General features: G+C 38.2%; 4 protein-coding genes across 4 annotated transcripts; 1 reads left to right on the top strand and 3 right to left on the bottom strand.

Moving 5' to 3' along the window:
• Positions 1-3,687: 3,687 nt before the first annotated feature.
• On the top strand, positions 3,688-5,072 carry PHYBLDRAFT_123163 (hypothetical protein). The gene is made up of 5 exons (XM_018428912.1): positions 3,688-3,804; positions 3,898-4,107; positions 4,196-4,384; positions 4,466-4,522; positions 4,577-5,072. Exons 1-5 carry the CDS (start codon positions 3,724-3,726, stop codon positions 4,811-4,813), a joined length of 774 nt encoding a protein of 257 aa, XP_018295251.1. The 5' UTR covers positions 3,688-3,723; the 3' UTR covers positions 4,814-5,072.
• On the bottom strand, positions 5,039-7,024 carry PHYBLDRAFT_123162 (hypothetical protein). The gene is made up of 6 exons (XM_018428911.1): positions 6,824-7,024; positions 6,643-6,711; positions 6,332-6,422; positions 6,074-6,234; positions 5,671-5,962; positions 5,039-5,603 (listed from the first exon to the last, which is right to left on the bottom strand). Exons 1-6 carry the CDS (start codon positions 6,933-6,935, stop codon positions 5,282-5,284), a joined length of 1,047 nt encoding a protein of 348 aa, XP_018295250.1. The 5' UTR covers positions 6,936-7,024; the 3' UTR covers positions 5,039-5,281.
• Positions 7,025-8,406: 1,382 nt separating this feature from the next.
• Positions 8,407-12,243, bottom strand: PHYBLDRAFT_714 (hypothetical protein; the record flags this gene model as incomplete). Its single annotated transcript, XM_018442463.1, has 17 exons — positions 8,407-8,569; positions 8,684-8,945; positions 9,024-9,148; positions 9,221-9,753; positions 9,837-9,957; positions 10,086-10,161; positions 10,240-10,301; positions 10,398-10,509; positions 10,585-10,668; positions 10,734-10,756; positions 10,846-10,916; positions 11,013-11,127; positions 11,236-11,311; positions 11,527-11,628; positions 11,849-11,860; positions 11,985-12,045; positions 12,128-12,243. Coding segments are annotated over 17 exons (2,114 nt in total), but the record flags the coding sequence as incomplete, so codon positions are not given.
• A 3,963-nt stretch (positions 12,244-16,206) lies between these two features.
• Positions 16,207-16,656, bottom strand: PHYBLDRAFT_158108 (hypothetical protein; the record flags this gene model as incomplete). Its single annotated transcript, XM_018433735.1, has 2 exons — positions 16,207-16,526; positions 16,606-16,656. Coding segments are annotated over 2 exons (305 nt in total), but the record flags the coding sequence as incomplete, so codon positions are not given.
• Between the last annotated feature and the right edge of the window lie 187 nt (positions 16,657-16,843).

Genomic DNA, 16,843 nt, shown 5'->3' with positions numbered 1-16,843 from the left:
ACAGGCTCTCTCAATGCGATCAAGGCCATCTCCGAGTGCTACACTCTCCACACAATCTATTCGGTCCATAACCACCAGCTCAAGCTCAACCATGGCACCTTCACGTGGATTTTCATCGAACACAACATCTACCACAGAAAATCTTGGGCAGATTAATAATCAGAATATGCGATCAAAGAAATCCATGCTAGGCCCAACTCGGTGGCCAGCACAGATATTCTCGGATGGCCTGAAATTCTCAAAAAGCATTCAATTGAAAAAACCACGCCCACACAGTGTAATATCATCCTTTCTCACCAAGGATTCCTCAGAAGGAGATCATAGGGGTTCGGTTTTGCTACGAAAGGCACTTGGCAAGAGGCCGATCCGAAAAGAACCCGAAGAACAACCCATTAAAGAAGCTCCTATCCCACAAGTAATTGAAGCTGCCACAGTAGAAAAGCTGGTACAGAAGTTGACAAGTACACTCGGTACGTTTTATGTGTGTGTGTATGTGTTTTAAATATATATATATATATATATATATTGTGCAGATTTCGTTGTATTTTTATTTTTATTTTTATTTTCATAAACGTGGATATTGATATTTTAGTTAATTCGTCCTACTGTAGATTACAACTTCATGACCGACTTCTTCTTGACCTATCGTACATTTATCTCACCTACTCAACTGTGCAAGTTATTGATTCTACGCTTTGAGTGGGCTTTATTAAACGACGAAGAAGACAGACGAGTTGTGAGGATCAGGTAAATCACAAAACCCTAATGTAGCATATTGCAGCACAAAATCACAACGCAACACAGTGAAACAAAAAATAAAATAAAAGAAAATAAAAAAAAAGAAAGCACGCTGAATTTAGTGTTTTATTCTTTTTTTTTATTTATATAATTGTTCTCGATTTTATATTCCATTGTAGGACATTTGTGGTAATGAGACACTGGTTACTAAACTACTTTGTACACGATTTCATTCCATGTCGTGAACTTCGAATTGTCCTAACAAATTTCCTCAACACTTTGCCATACCATCCCGTCGTCCGACATTCGCCCAGAGACCAGCGAATCGTCAAAGGCCTCAAACGAGTGGTGCGACGTCTAAAAAAAGTGTATTATCGCAGCTCAGCTTCTGAACGTGTCCAGGTCATCGCACCACCACCTCCAACCTCGGGTCAGGAGCGTGTTGGTGAAATGGTACGAGCCAAACTATCCCAGAGTGCCATTCGCCGCAAGACAACCTTTGGTGGAGGTGTTGATGTGGGTGGGCAGCATAATGGAAACATGGCAGTCCAGGATGCACGCAGGGCACCAGTAGTTGTGATCGGAAGCGTACGAAACTCTCATTCGGCTACCGGAAGTCACCCAGAAAGTGAAGGGTACCGGGCATCCACGACATCTTCTGCCTGGGACTCAGACACAAATTACAATAACATTTCTCGTTATGCCTCAAGTGCGTTTAGTATGGCGCGCACTGGGCAAAGCAAAATGGACGTCATGGCTATCAAAGCATCTTATTTACATCGAATGGAACAACAGAAAAGATTTCTCGAGGAAGATGAAAGTTCTCCTAATTCTTCTTCTCCTGCTCCTCCTGTCGATCCCCCAGAACCAGCTGTACCTGAAGAAAGTTCACGATCTAGTGTTGTGACAGATGATTCACTCGAAAGTGCCATTAGTCCCGGTACAACAGATGCAGAGATAAGCGAAGAAGATTCTCTGGCAGAGGATGACGACGAAGACGAAGATCTCGAAGACGAAGATATGGATAGAGAAAAGTCTAGAGCGGCAGCGGCATTAGAAAGACAGAGTACAGCTCATTTTAATGATATTAATGAACAACTAACTGCCAAGCTTGAGTCTGAACGGCGCCGACGTGAAGAGGAAGATGAGCGCAAACGAGCCGAATTCTTTTCTGGAAATCCGTCTGTAGAACCACAAGGCCCATCACCTTCTGTCTCACGTATGGGATCTTCTTCCAGTATACGTCATCCAGAACCTCTGGTTACTTTACCTCAGATACCTACCACTACCCCTACCCCTACCACAGCTCCACCTACAGTCACAGCTACAGCTACACCTCCAACAAGTCCAACAATAACTAATGCATACAAGTCATCTGAACCAAATACAGCTTTGCCATTAATTGACACACTTCAGACACGACTACAGGCATTCAAGACAGATAGCCCGAGTCCGCAAGAAAGTCCCACTTCGCCTATTGTACCAGTCAAAAAAGGACTTGTAGCTTCTCGTATGGCTGCGTTCGAGAACATTCCATCACAATCGACACATTTGTTCAATCGAAGGCCAAGTGCGGGGCGCCGGGTAGCTCCAAATAAGTTAGTGAGCCCGATAAATGAGGAAAAAGATATCTTTTTTGAGAGCTGCAAACTCAAAGAAAGTTGGCCACCTGAAGGACTGGCGAAAAATTTATCCAAAAAGAGCATCGAGAAGCGTAAGAGCGAACGTCAGTTGAACGAAAAGATACACAATCAACCGCAACCGCAACCCCAATCACAGCAACAACCACAGCAACAACAACAACAACAGCAGCAACAAACTCAAACACAGGCTAGCTCAGATCAACAAAAATCGCCAAGAAAATCCAAGAGCCTAAAAACAACTTCGATTGAATCTTTTAAAGCCATTGCCTATGACCAAACCCGCGCTGATCACCCCGCACCTTCCCTCACACCGACACCCTTAAATGACAAGCAAATTGATCTCAACGGCAGACGCGGGCTAGCAAAGACAATTGCCAAAGTATTTTCCACCCCAAACGATCAACCATTTGTAATATCACCTCAGGTTGAGATATCCCCACCAACACCACAATTGCAAGCACAAAAACTAACACTGGCACAAGTACAAACACAAACACAAGCGCAAGCACAAACACAAACACAAACACAGCCACAGCCACAGCTACAGCCACAACCACAGTCCCAGGCACAAATACAGCCCATTCCCGAAACAGTTCAGACCCCGCAACAGCAGCAGCAGAATACGATCCGTAAAAAGAAGTCAAATCCTGTTATTCCAGCTGGACAGATGGTGATACGAATTGCCGAGGCACTGCGTCAGGACTCGCTCCAATGCGAGTGTGCAACGTGTAGCAAGATTCCAGAACGGACTCAAGAATGTAAGCGCATCAGCTTGTTACTCCATCCCGAAGGTGACGATGAACGACGCCATAGTATGGAGCTGAGAAGACGAAGAGGGGCTAGCTTCGATCGTGGACCGGTGTTCGAGCCTGTGGCCGCCCCCAAGGAGCCTATGCCAACAATGGAAAAACGAGATGGACCTCTTTATCTGAGTTATCTTCGACCTCTTTCGAATATCCATCCAACAGACACCCAATCACCACACGGGATGCCTGGAAGAGGCTCCTCGACTGACCTGATGTTCTCAGCTACGACCACTTCGTCTACTATTAACCAGACAGCCGGACCGTTCGATCATCACGATGGTGGTGGCCTAAGTGTAGCTGCTACCCAACAATCGTGTGTGACAGACCAATCGGCGTCTATTGCGGGACCATTGATGCCAATCCACCCAACTGTCCAACCCTCGTCAGCGTCTGCGCCTTCTCCTGGAAGGTATCCTACAAAGAGTGCAAGTGCGGTCTCGATGCCATCGATCCCTCGCCCGATTCATTCTCTGGGAACCAGTATGATAAGCCATGATCGAGTAGAAAACAACTGGGGCTACCGCTCTTTTATCCTGATGTACCGATCAGAGCATATGGCTCAACAGTTGTGTTTGATTGAAAAGACGGTGTTGTTGGATGTAAATTGGGAGGAGATGGTTCATTGCAAATGGACAAAAATGGACGCCATGAAGGGAGATTTCGGACCTACGGAAGGGTATGAAGATGAAGAAGATGAAGAGGAAGAAGAGGAAGAAGATTTGTTTGGACGGCAGAACAACGATATAAATTACACACGCCGGACGCGTCAAATTCAGCTGACACGCAAGGATCACGGTGGTGTCGAGCAGGTTATCAAACGGTTCAATGCGGTCTGTCTTTGGGTGGCTAGTGAGATTGTACGGACGCGTCAGATCGATGAACGCGTGCGGGTTATTGAGAAGTTTATCCGCCTAGCTCAAGTAAGTTGATAATATGGTGGGGAATGCAGAGAATAATAAAACTAAAATACACTGCCTTTTGATTACATATATAAAAAAACAAAATCAGAAATGCAAACTGTTCTGCAACTTTGCTACGCTCGTGCAGATTCTTTTGGGACTTCAATCTCCTTCTGTATCTCGCCTTCGAAAAACATGGTCGCGGGTTGGTACGTCTGAGATGAAACTCCTAGACCAGCTCTCGGCTTTTACGTCCCCTATGAGGAATTGGAAATCCATCAGAGATAGTATGATGATGGTGGCAGAGGAATACGGCATGTCGCCCACCGAGGTTCAGATTGAAATGCCGGGTACGCACAACGGTGCTAGTAAGACCAAGATAAAGTTGCCGTTTGGTGGTTGCATTCCGTTCCTGGGGATTTACTTGTCTGATCTCGTTTTCAATTCGGAGCAGCCAGCTTACATCGAGCCTGATCGCGCGAACCACAAGATCTATCAGGCCAATACTCAGAACACGCCCATTTCTCCTGTATTGAAACAATCGCTGGTCAATTTCAGGAAGCACAGAATTATTGCTACTGTGATCAAGCGAGTGCTTACGTTTCAGAATCTGGCGCGTCGATATTCGTTCGAGACCCGTGAGGCATTGAATGATCTTTGTTTCCAAGTCGATGCCTTGACAACCGAGAAGATTCGAGAACTGAGCCTTGAGATCGAACCAGCCTAATTACTTTCTATTATACACGTTTACACTTATTCACTAATTAGATATATACATACACATACACATACACATACACATACACATACACATACACATAATCATAATCATAATCATAATCATAATCATACTCATACTCATACTCATACTCATATACATATACATATACATATACATATACATATACTTATTACTTATTACTTATTACTTATTACTTATATAATTTTTTATACATTAAAAAAGGGCTGTTTTTTTTATTACATTGAAAACATTCAACACTTTTTATAAATCTGTCTGTCTATGTGCATTGGCAAGGCCTTTCAAGAAACTATGTAAAGTAATATAAAAAAGAAGAAGAAGAAGAATATAAAGAAAGGAAAAAAAAACACAAAAAATAATAATAATAATAAGAAGGAGAAAAGAAGATGTAGGGAATTTAAGAGAAAGAGAAAGAGGGTTAATACATGACATTATCTATCTATTGGATCGTCTTAACCTTTCTTCGTCCGAGGCACTTAGATCAGTGAGACCCATAGCATCTTCTTCGTCTTCACCCATTAAGAAGCCCTGTTCTTCTGGAGATCCTAGATGGTCTCCCACTCCTCCTCCTCCTCCTCCACCGGCGCCAGCGCCACGTGCAATGGAGTCCAGGAGATAGACGCCTGCAAAAATGATAATGAAGCCGCAGATCAACGAGACTACATTTACGGTATTATCTGTGTTGAACCCCTGAAACAGAATGGCCGATGCAACCAATACACTTGAAGTAAACATGACAAAATAGATAGGATTTACACTGCAATGTAGAGGATATTTGAGCTATTGTTTGTATTTATCGATCGACAAATAAGAAGACAACTTACACATTGGTAGAGAATTGGTCAAGGGCCTTGTTAAAGTAATTCATCTGGGTGATGATGCAAACAATTACGACTATACCAAATGCGTAGGTAGAAGGATGTGTAAATTGGTTATTGCCTGCAAAGGTCAACTTGAGGGCGATTCCGAAAGCTTTGATGGACATGACCGAGACTGAACCCACAAGTGAGCAGATGGAGATGTAGACGAAGGGGTTCTTTTTTCCATAACGAGGGACGACCAAATAGATCATGATCAGACTCACAATAACCACCATTGCACAGTAGGTCATGAATGCTAATATACGTATAAGTATTATACAATTCGCACGCACACACACACACACACACACATATATATATATATATATATATCGTATTTCTTCTAATTCTGTACAGATAAACTTACCAGGCTGGAGAGCATAGAATAATAATTCATCGATTGAGGTAACTTCTTTGTCTTCTGGAGCATGTAGTACGATAATAACTGCACCAATTACGGACAAAAGACATCCGATCTTTCCAATAGCACCAAGTTTTTCTCGAAGGAATAGGGATGCAAATATGGCTCTAAAACACAAGACCATAAGTTTCCCTTTCTTCCTTTTCCTTTTCCTTTCACTTTTGCTTTCATATCCTTTTCTTGAATTGTAATTTATTGTCTTACCCCAGGATCACACTAAGGGCACCAAGGGGTGTTACGAGGATAGCAGGGGCGAATGAATAGGCCGAGAAATTGAGGATTTCACCAACGGCCACTATAGTTAACAGTTTCTGTAAGAATCATATATGTATACATATATACATATATATATATATATATATATATATATATATAATCTATGTATGTCTGCCGTCTTTCTTATTCTCTTAATATGTTTTGTGTAAATTACATATGTATGATTACTATATTATATTCTTTACCCCTTTATTTGTGTGTGTAGGGCTATACTAGAAATATCACTTGAGGTTACTTACTTGTTCCCATACCAGCCCACCATGTCCAATTGCGTAGGTAGTAATGACCTCCTTCTTCTGCTGCATTGCCTGTTCCAAACCAAAAAATAAAATAAAATAAAATGAAATGAAAAAAGCGCGTTTAAATATACTGCTTAAGATGCACGGACCTATTGTGATGCGATCGATAGCAAAGACTTACCATGACGCCGTTTTGAGTTAATGAGGCCTTTTTTTGTAATGATAAATGAGAGACCGATAAAGACACTTGAGCACATGGCCAGTGTGAGGCCAATGTATTTTTCTTGAAGCATTACGGACAGAATTGAGGGGTTTGATGAAATAAGCAGCTTTTGCCAGCCCAAATGATTATTTTCTTTTTAAGTAAAGAAGGTTTTTTTTTTTTTGGTTTGGTTTGTTGAACGGTGAATAGAAGATATACAGGTACAAATATATTTATATATATATATATATATTTATATTTATGTATATATAAATAAATATAAATATAAATATAAATATAAATATAAATATAAATATAAATATAAATATAAATATAGATATAAAAATTTATATTTTATAAATATATTTATGGGATCAAAATGGAGTCGAGAATGTGAGGCTCCTTTTTTTCACACTGTTGCTATGGTTGCTGTAGTTGTTGTGGTTGCTATGGTTGCCTTTCGTTCTTTCGTTATTATTTCTTTGGTTCTCAGTATATAGAATATACAGCTCTTGTGGGTTGGTAGTTCGAGGATGTGTATTATCGAGTTTATCAACAGCTTCAAGCAATAAATTAAATTAAATTAAATTAAATCAAATTAAAAGGAATAAAGAAGTAAAAAAAAAAAGGCAAGAAGAAGAAGAAGAAGAAGAAGAAGAAGAAGGGAAAGAAGAAAAGAGAGAAACATTTTGGAAGAGGCAAATAATTAGCTGCTGATCAAGTTCTAGAATTTTTCTCTCTTTCTTTATTTCTTTCTTTCTTTTCTTTTTCTGCCTATTTTCTCTCAGTCAATCCAGTAAATCTCTTTACTTTTTTTTTTATTTTGCTCTTCAGAGTCAAAAATAATAATAATATATATAAATAAGTAAAATCCGTAATATAAAATCCAAAAATAGGAATTGCTTCCTTGGCAACCTCTTAAAATCCCGCTCATTAAAATCGATGAACTGAAAAATAAAAATAAAAAAATAAACAAAAGAAGAAAGGAAAAAAAAAAGAGGAAAACCTTTAATTATCAATTTACAATTTCAATGCTGTCATTACTTACAAGAGGAATCTTCCAAAGAGTGGCCATGCCTGCCACAATGTCTGCTGAGAACAGTACCTTCCAGCTCGTACGTGAAATATCAACAAAACCTAACAAGACTTCTAAACTCAAGGGAAAGCTCAAGGTAAAATTCTCAAGATATTGTTGTTGTTGTGTGTGGACTGATACTCCAAGGGTTTCTAATGTCAAATTGAAATGTTATCTTATTAGGCAAAGCAAAAGAAGAGACGTGCACGTGTGGCCAACTAAATAAAGCTTTTCTTGTATGAATTTAATTATTAAAAAAAAATCGAATATTCTTGTATCAAATTCAATCGACTTTAATAATCTCAATAATATTCTTTTTAATTAATTTTATAATTATTGTAAAAAAAAAAAAAAAAAAAAAAGGGCCATAAAAATAAGCTAAAATAATAGTAATAATAATGATAATAATGATAATAATGGTGATGATGATTAAGTGTACAATTCCTGGACAACATTGCTAATAACAGGGATCGATTCGCCTTGAAGATCAACATCCTTTAGGAAGCCATAAGGGAATTCGACCAAGTGTCCACGGATCTTGGAGAGATGACCTCTAATCTCATCTACAGGCATGTTGGGGTTACTGATATGGCCAATGTTGATTTTCTCAGGGTCAGGGTAGAATTGCTTGTATTCCTCCCAATTGTTCACTAATCAAAGATGGAATAAGAGAGAGAGGAGGGATAAGTTTACCACGAGTATTTCTACATATAAACATTTGATTCTCAAATATTTTTTTTTAAGTTATCTATCGTATAACTGACCACTTTCTTCAGGCACGCAATTGAACACAGCTCTAAATGCCTCTGTGTTAATACTGGCAGTAGAATTCCATAAATCAAGGCTCTCTTCAGAAAGCGGATCTTGGACCAGAATATCCTCCTCAGTGTCAGTGTAATCGATCTGAGGCACAGGCAAAGGCAGCATTGCATCATTCAAAACATCCAAAGGTTGATCTTCCAATAGACCCAAATGCTCCTTCCACAATTGACGACGTAATGTAGCAGCAAATCGAGCCGCATCATACTAAACAACAAAGATTCACATTATATAAATATATATTCCTTGGCAATCTTGCTTTAAATCGTGTTTTTTTTTGCTTACCGGGCGACCATTCATCATGGATGGAATCATGTCTTGATCTTCGACAAGAAGTGCAATTTCAGAGTCTCGCTCACCACATTGAGAACGATCATTGATATTTGCTGATCCCATAATAACAAGACGATCTAAACGACAATGATTTTTAGTCTACATATATTCTGTTGTATTCAATTTTTTTTTTGCTTTTCTTGTCTTACCATCTACAATCATAAGTTTGGCGTGGATATAAAGCTCTTCTGATACGTATGCCATTGCTTCTTCCCGTTCAGAATACTCATCACGAGTGGCCTCAAATGCAGTGTCGGTTACCCAAGGCTCGCTTTCGACATCACCACCAGCCATGGCATTGTGGGCAATTGAATCCGATGCAATACAGTCATCGACCTTGAACACAGTTTCGGCATCGCGTTTATATTTTTCTCTCAGGGCAGCCGCCTCCTCGAAACTAGGGACCCTGACCTCCTCTCCGGGCTGGTTCGGTTTATGGAAGAACATTCCCCTCTGTGCATTGACTGACTGACCAGCTTCGGCCAGCTGTTGGTCGCGGGGTGAGTATCCAGCAGCACGGGCCAACATTTCCTCGAGTTTGTTACGGTTGATACGATCGTAACTTCGGAGACTGTAGAACCGGATGTACTCATCGGGGTTGGAGATACCGGCAGCCTTGAGTTTCTCAAGAATTGACCGGCTACCACGACAAATGGAAATATACTGGAAATGCATAACCATTCTGATCAATTCAACCAAAAAAAACCAAGATTAGATTAAATTGAATAAATCATTAAAATTTTCTTTATTATCATTAAGACTTACTTTGCTGAGGCAGCAGCCTTGGTAATAAGATCAGCAGGGAAGGCAGGCATCAAGGGAATCAAGACATAGATTTTGAATTTCTGGCGTTCTTCGTGTGCGCGGATAATGCGCTCTACGATGGCTTTGCCGATCAAATTCTTGACAATGAATTGAGGGTCTTCTTCAGTTGAGGTAACTAATAATCACACAAAAAAAAAGTAATAATCAACAACCACAACTAATAAATTAAGGAATTAAGGATTTCCTTACTGAAAAACTGGTTCTCGATATAAACACAGTGCTGGGCAGTTTTGATTGCATCAATATAAGCTGTTTGAATTGAACACTATAAATATATACATATATATATTATTTAGAGAAAGATTAATATATGCTTTTTTTTTAATATAATTTACTTCCTTACCTCTAATTTGATTCCTGAACTCCAATCAGCACTAGACCGAAGAACCTGTGCACGGCATGAACCTTCGATGTCTTCAACGCCAGATGGGTAGTGCTCATGTTTGTGCATCGGATTCTCCCAGCCAGGTACTTTGAAGGACTGGTCAGAGCTATAGCCACCGAGCGGAGGCTTGAGCCAGGGCATACTCTTCTTTGTGTTTGCTTTAGAGTACTTGACATAGTTCCAACGTTCACAGAAATGGCGAGCAACATCCAGCACAGGTTGACCCATCTAATATACATTATATACATAATTTAGGATCTCAATGCATCTCACAAGTAAGAAAAGGTGTTTAATAGTTGTTACCACACAGAGAGAAATATCATGCCATGGCATCCGAGGCACAACCGTCTTGTCAATCAAGCGCATATCCCATGATTTCACTATATGCTTGTTATTATATGGTCAATTTTCCTATGATATTGATTTGACTTGCCTTCTTCAAAATCTCTGACTCGGGCATCACTATAGTCTTGACCTATAGAAAACATTATGTTTAGTAGCTTTCCGATTTCACTTTGTGCCTTTATTGTTTTCTGGCAACCCAAGAATAAGAGAGTTACATACCTGGGAATATCTCCATGCCTGGTTCAGGGCTGTGGAAATCAGCTAAACGATGAGTGTGTGTATCCCATCGACTATTTTTTTTTTTTGTTTTTTTTAAAAAAAAATTTATATAATTAATAACCACAAAAGACATGAATTGTTGTTTTATTTTTATTATTATTTCTTACCCAAAGCAAAGATCCAATCCTCCCAGAAATGCGATTGCATTATCAATAACCACAAATTTTTCATGATGAGACCAAAAGAACGTTCCACCAACAGCATGATCAGGATGTCTTTGGACTGCCAAATATCAAAGATTCTTTTAGATTAAATACAACTTTTGTTATAATATATATATATATATATATATAGAGTATTAAACCCAAACACACGCAAGATATAATCTACCTATGATATTCTCATGCTGGGTCTGAAGAGCATCTTTTGTATGACGACTGTCGAGAGGCATGGTTGTACCAAATTCCTATTAGCCATTTCCCCCCCGCCACAATCGTAGCGCACAAACAACATCAGCCAACAGGTACAAATATTACATATTTGTTTGTAGTTATATCTCTGTCTTTATATATATATATATATATTTATCTATTAATCCTAAATATGTCATTGTTGTATATACTTTTTTTTGAACTTAAAAGTGTTGCTTATGATTTGTATAAACCTTCTTTTTTTCTTTACCTTGTACACAACCACATAAATCTTGACACCTTCTTCAGCTTTACGTCTCAGTAGTTGATCAATTCTAAAATGGTCGTACTTGGCTGGGGGTCTTCGGAGATACTGGAAAGTTTCAGCAAGTCCGATTGCCAAGCAATAAGTAAAATAGTAAAAAAAAGTAAAGTAAAGTAAAGTATGCAAAGCCTCAAAGGACAATATGATTGTAGTTCTTTTGAACCAATAAAAATTGATAAAGATAATAAAAGTAGGTATAATAATAAAATATCGAAAGAAAGAAAAAAAAAGAAAAATGCCTTTTTTTGGTTTAACCAAAATGTCTTACCAATTCTGGAGTCTAATTATAATAAGATTCAATTCAATTCAATTCAATTCAATTCAATTCAATTCAATTCGATTCAATTGAGTTGAGTTGAGTTGGGCCTTCATTTTTATATATAAATCCATTTTATCAAACATACCAGCCACCAGTCCTCAATAAAAATACAGGTCTTTGCATTCTCAATAGCTTCAGATACGGCCCTAAAGTATATTATACGTATAGATTGGTCACAGACAAATTTTAGATATATAAAAATAAAAAAAAAGACTATATTGATAATACCAGCAGTAGTCGTGACCATCAACAAAGTATTTTACTTCTGCTTCGTGGCGCACAGGAGCAAATGACTTGTGTCTATGGTCCCCTGAACGGTATTCTTCTTCACGCTCGTCTTCTTCATCTTTGCTATAGATGATTTCATGAAGATTGGATTTAATGTTATCCTTGACTTTATGTGCTAATTTACGAAAGAATGGCATCTCAGGATTATGTAAAAAATTTAAAAAAAAAAAAATAGAAAAATTTAAGAAGAAAGAAGAAAGAAGAAGAAGAAGGGCAAAAAAATAAAATAAAATAAAATGAAGAGGAAGAGAAAAAGAAAAAAGGAAAGAAAAAGAGCGGGTGTTTGAATTTTAAAGCTTGATTTTTCGGATTTAGGTCTCTCTGTTAACAAAAAAGGGTTTGTATCACTATGCACTACAACGTCAACGTCAACATCAACATTAACCTCTTGCTCTTACTCTTACTCTTACTCTTTTTTATTTATTTTATTATATATATATATATATATCTCTAAGTATTGCAAATGGTTTATTGATGATTGGTTTATATTTAATGGCTTATTCCTCATCCTCGCTCTCTTCGTCTGACTCTGACGCAGCTTCATCCTGTTCTTCTGCAAACATTACAGTGTCCTATACAAATCATTAGTACATACATACATAACATAACATAACATAACATCATCTCACTTTACTTTAAAAATCTAGCTACATATATATATATATATATAAACATAAGAATTTAATAGGCACATACCTCTTCCATGGCATCAGCATCACCAACAAGATCGAGCATATCGTCTTCTTCTTCTTCCTCTTCTTCTTCTTCCTCTGACTCGGACTCTGACTCGGACTGCTCGAGAACATCATCGTCGTCATTCTCGGTGTTCCATATCTGCCGTGTCCGTGCGTCAATCTGGCTCTGAATGAGTCCGAGGCGGCCCTGAAGTGCGAGAGTCTTTGGGAATCTCTCGGCACTACCGAGGTTCTTGTGAATGCCGGCAAGACTGGTAACCAAGGCTGGCTTGGTCATCAGATACGCACTATGAACCAGCAAGACTGTCTTGAACCACATGATCACCACCAGATTCTTGGAACATGAGGTTTTTAAACGGTTCATTAGATGGTGAACAAGTGGGACGACTTGTGCAGTAGGTAACTGCATCACATTTGCACGGATCATTTCTGGCTCTGGCACAAGGCAGCGGTTGATATGGTCTGTATCGTTGGCCTTTAGGGCAAGGATCAGCAAACTCTGGTTTGATGGTGTGCTAGGTAAAGAGATCGAATCGATAGTGATGATAGATGAACGGGTCAGGACGGTTTCGGGAACAATGTTGCCGTCGCTGTCACGATAGGATACGTTTTCGAATTGAGGTGTCAGTCCGGATCCACGTCCAAACGCAACCTCGTCTTTGTTTCCAAACACGGCTGCCAAAAGAGGCACGGCGTTCTTTTCGCTGTCCTTTGTGACGACTCTGATGATCGCACTGGGTGTTCGTTTTGCTGATCGGGTCACAATAACAGGCGCATCTTCTGAAACAGGGTTTTCCCACAATCCAAGTCTGCCATCCACAGATACGGCCAGGATTGTCCCGGTTCCAGACACATCGACATCGATCGCTGGCTCAGACATAACCAGGCCAGCCAAGTCTGTTACGTCCTGGTTTTGTAAAGATGTATTCCACACATGAACATGTACATCGCCCTCTGCAATTGACACCAGGTGTTTGTCATCTTTTGTGAATAGCATTTTGGTCACTACATCAGAATGGCCTGTATATTTCTTGAATAGCAATAGAAATATAACAAAATTCATATTGTCAATACTTTCTCTCTTTTTTTTTGCATTAATATCTATTATTATTATTTTTTTTGTACCTTTAAGACTTTGTTGGTTTTAATATCCCACAAATGAATATCCTTTCCAGCTGTTGCCATCAATGTATCATCGTGATCCAATACCAATTTTGTAGTTTCTTGAGTATCTTCTAACCAAACTCTATAAAGTTTTTATATATGTGATTAAGATTCTGTTCACAAATATATATGTATAGATTATTACCTTTGGACACTTTCGGTTTCGAGATTCCATTGGGTAACAAACAGCTCGTTGGTAGCAGCATAACCAATGGTTCCATCTTTTGTCAGTACAAAGTCTGTGACGGGTTTTGTGCCCTGAAGCCTTTTGATAATCGATTTGGTGACAGTTGAATAGAACAAAATCGATCCTGACTGAGTGCCCAATACGATTACACGCACCAATCCATTTGAACTCTATAATTTTTATGTATATATTTGTTTATTTTATATTTATTTTATTTAAAAAAAAAACATATACATACATACATACATACAAATAATTAATTAATTAATTAATTAATTAAAAATTATTAAAATAAATTCAATTCAATTCAATTCAATTCAATTCAATTCGATTCGATTCGATTCGATTAGATTAATTCATTATTGTTATTAAAAATAAGAAATTATATTTATGTAAAATATATATATAAAAAAAAAAAGAAGAAGCTTATTTGGAATATTATTCTTTTAAATTAAAAAATTAAAGGAAAATCTCACCTTTCCTTGCTGCTTGATCTGACCCCATCGTAAACAGGTGAATTGTTCATTGTTCTCGGCGTTATAATCGATTACGACATGTCCACTCTTGGTATCATATACTCGCATTCGTTGGAAATCGACGTCTTTGGAGACTATGGCGCATCTGTCAGGTCTTCCAGGCCAGAATGCTGTCAATAATGCCTTGTGTTGAATAGAAGCAGGCATATTTTCTTTTCTCTTTGTTTAATATATGTATATATATTCTTTTCAGGTTCGTTTCCGGTTTGGCTTGTTATTCGTAAAGTATATACGATGTGTATATATATATATATATTTATTTATTTATTTTTATATGTTCGTAGGTGGGTGGGTGCTCTTTTGTTTTCCCTTTATATGCGAAGAGTAGGTAATATGTATAAATGTATATGAAAAATTAAAGAACAAAAAATAATAATAATATAAAAACCAAAAAGAAAGAAAAAAGAAAAGTTTGTGGATTTGTTCTGTCAAAAAAGGTCACATGTGACTGCTAACCAAAGTTGCTTTTGATTCCTCCTTCATTGATCGTAAACTCGCAAGCTTGACGGGCCACAAAAGGTGAGAATTCAACACAGCCTATGCGACGTGTTTTGCGGTCATCCATCAATAGAGAACGTGCTAGTCTGATACGGGTTGTTACTGAGTAAGCCAGTGCCTGTCCAAGTGCAGGCTTCTTTTGAAGTGAATTGATAAATATACTCAAAGGTGTCTGTGGAGTCAACATCTGCAAATCCATCCACTCGCTTACTCCACTACCACTACCACTACTGTTACTAACACTCAATTGATCATCTTTTTGGTCTATACGGTCTGATACTTGGTTTATAACCACTATGGCAATATTGTGTGTGGCAGCCATCTTTTTCAATCGCATCCCAAGGTCACACAGTTCTTCCATTTGTTCGAACCTGTCTCTATCCGGCTGGCCTCTGTAGAGAGCTGATATGGAATCAATAACAACCAAATGTACATTTGGATGCTGTTGGATAAAGAAAGGAAGTTTATAGGCCAAAGAGAAATATTGAGAGGGACCGTCTTCTGTGAGCTGCATAGTGTGTATTCTGCGCTTTGTCTGGTCTGCATCCTGAGGACATAAATGATGCCCAAGAACATCCAGGCGACGGGTTGGTAATCGACCTTCACTGTGCATATACACAGCCTCTAAAATACACACAAGTAAATACTTGAATGTTATATACAAAACACGTATGCACACATGCACACATGCACGCATAAGCACACGCGCACTCACATGCTCATCAATTAAGTTTACTATTTGTACTTTAACTTATCTGTATGATAAGATAACGAAAGAAGAAGAAGAAGAGAAAGAAGAAAGAGCTTGCATTAAAAGGTACCTCCATGCATGTATTGGTTTTGAACAGCAAAACAGAGTTGAAGACCCAATTGTGTCTTTCCAGATGAACTTGTATATATATATTCGATTTTGATTTTGATTTTGATTTATTTATTTTTATGTATAGCCCATAAGCATATACTCAATTGATTTCATTTACACATCTTTCTTTTGTTTGATTTACTTTACCTTTCTCCTACTATTTCTGTTACTGAACCTAGTAGGATTCCACCTCCTAACATCTTATCAAAGCCAGGATCACCAAGTTGAATTGTTGATTCCGAAAGGTCATCTACTGTCTGGTGTCGCTTCCTCCAATCGTAGATTTCGGAGGATGCGGCTGAATAGAGTGTGTTGCAGTCTGCTTTGGTGATCTTGAGTACTCTTTGGACTTCAGGCATTGGTTTAGTAAGGATTTCCTCGGGTTGATCCAATCCGTCTAAGTATGGTCATTTAGAGATAGAATATTTATATTTGTATATACAATAAGAGTATTTAAGAATAATATTGATATTAACTGTTTAGTATTGCATCCTCAAGTCTGTGCTGTTGAATGAATTGCTCCATTAGTAATTGATAAAGAAGTGTAGAATGTGTTTGATCTGGACTTTAAAATAAATAATAAAAAAAAAAATGAAAAAGATTCAAATCAAATTGTCCGATGGTCAGATGATATGAACCTTTTTTTTTTTTTGCTTTCTCTGGCTTTGACTATTTAAGAAAATCAAAATCAAAATGAAAAGGAAGAAGAAAAAG

This window comes from Phycomyces blakesleeanus (assembly GCF_001638985.1).
Source record: "Phycomyces blakesleeanus NRRL 1555(-) unplaced genomic scaffold PHYBLscaffold_5, whole genome shotgun sequence".
Lineage (NCBI taxonomy): Eukaryota > Fungi > Mucoromycota > Mucoromycetes > Mucorales > Phycomycetaceae > Phycomyces > Phycomyces blakesleeanus.
The sequence above is the reverse complement of the archived record's forward strand: the minus strand, read 5'-3'. Positions and strand labels throughout refer to the sequence as shown.

Excerpts from the sequence above, each read along its gene's own strand:
- PHYBLDRAFT_123163 (XM_018428912.1), top strand. The coding sequence starts at position 3,724 with ATGTACCGATCAGAGCATATGGCTCAACAGTTGTGTTTGATTGAAAAG. Across the intron at positions 3,805-3,897 it reads ATGTAAATTGGGAGGAGATG|GAAGAAGATTTGTTTGGACG; the intron begins GTTCATTGCAAA and ends GAGGAAGAAGAG. Across the intron at positions 4,385-4,465 it reads TCAGAGATAGTATGATGATG|ATAAAGTTGCCGTTTGGTGG; the intron begins GTGGCAGAGGAA and ends AGTAAGACCAAG.
- PHYBLDRAFT_123162 (XM_018428911.1), bottom strand. The coding sequence starts at position 6,935 with ATGCTTCAAGAAAAATACATTGGCCTCACACTGGCCATGTGCTCAAGT. Across the intron at positions 6,712-6,823 it reads TAACTCAAAACGGCGTCATG|GCAATGCAGCAGAAGAAGGA; the intron begins GTAAGTCTTTGC and ends GGTTTGGAACAG. Across the intron at positions 6,235-6,331 it reads GCCCTTAGTGTGATCCTGGG|AGCCATATTTGCATCCCTAT; the intron begins GTAAGACAATAA and ends CTTGTGTTTTAG.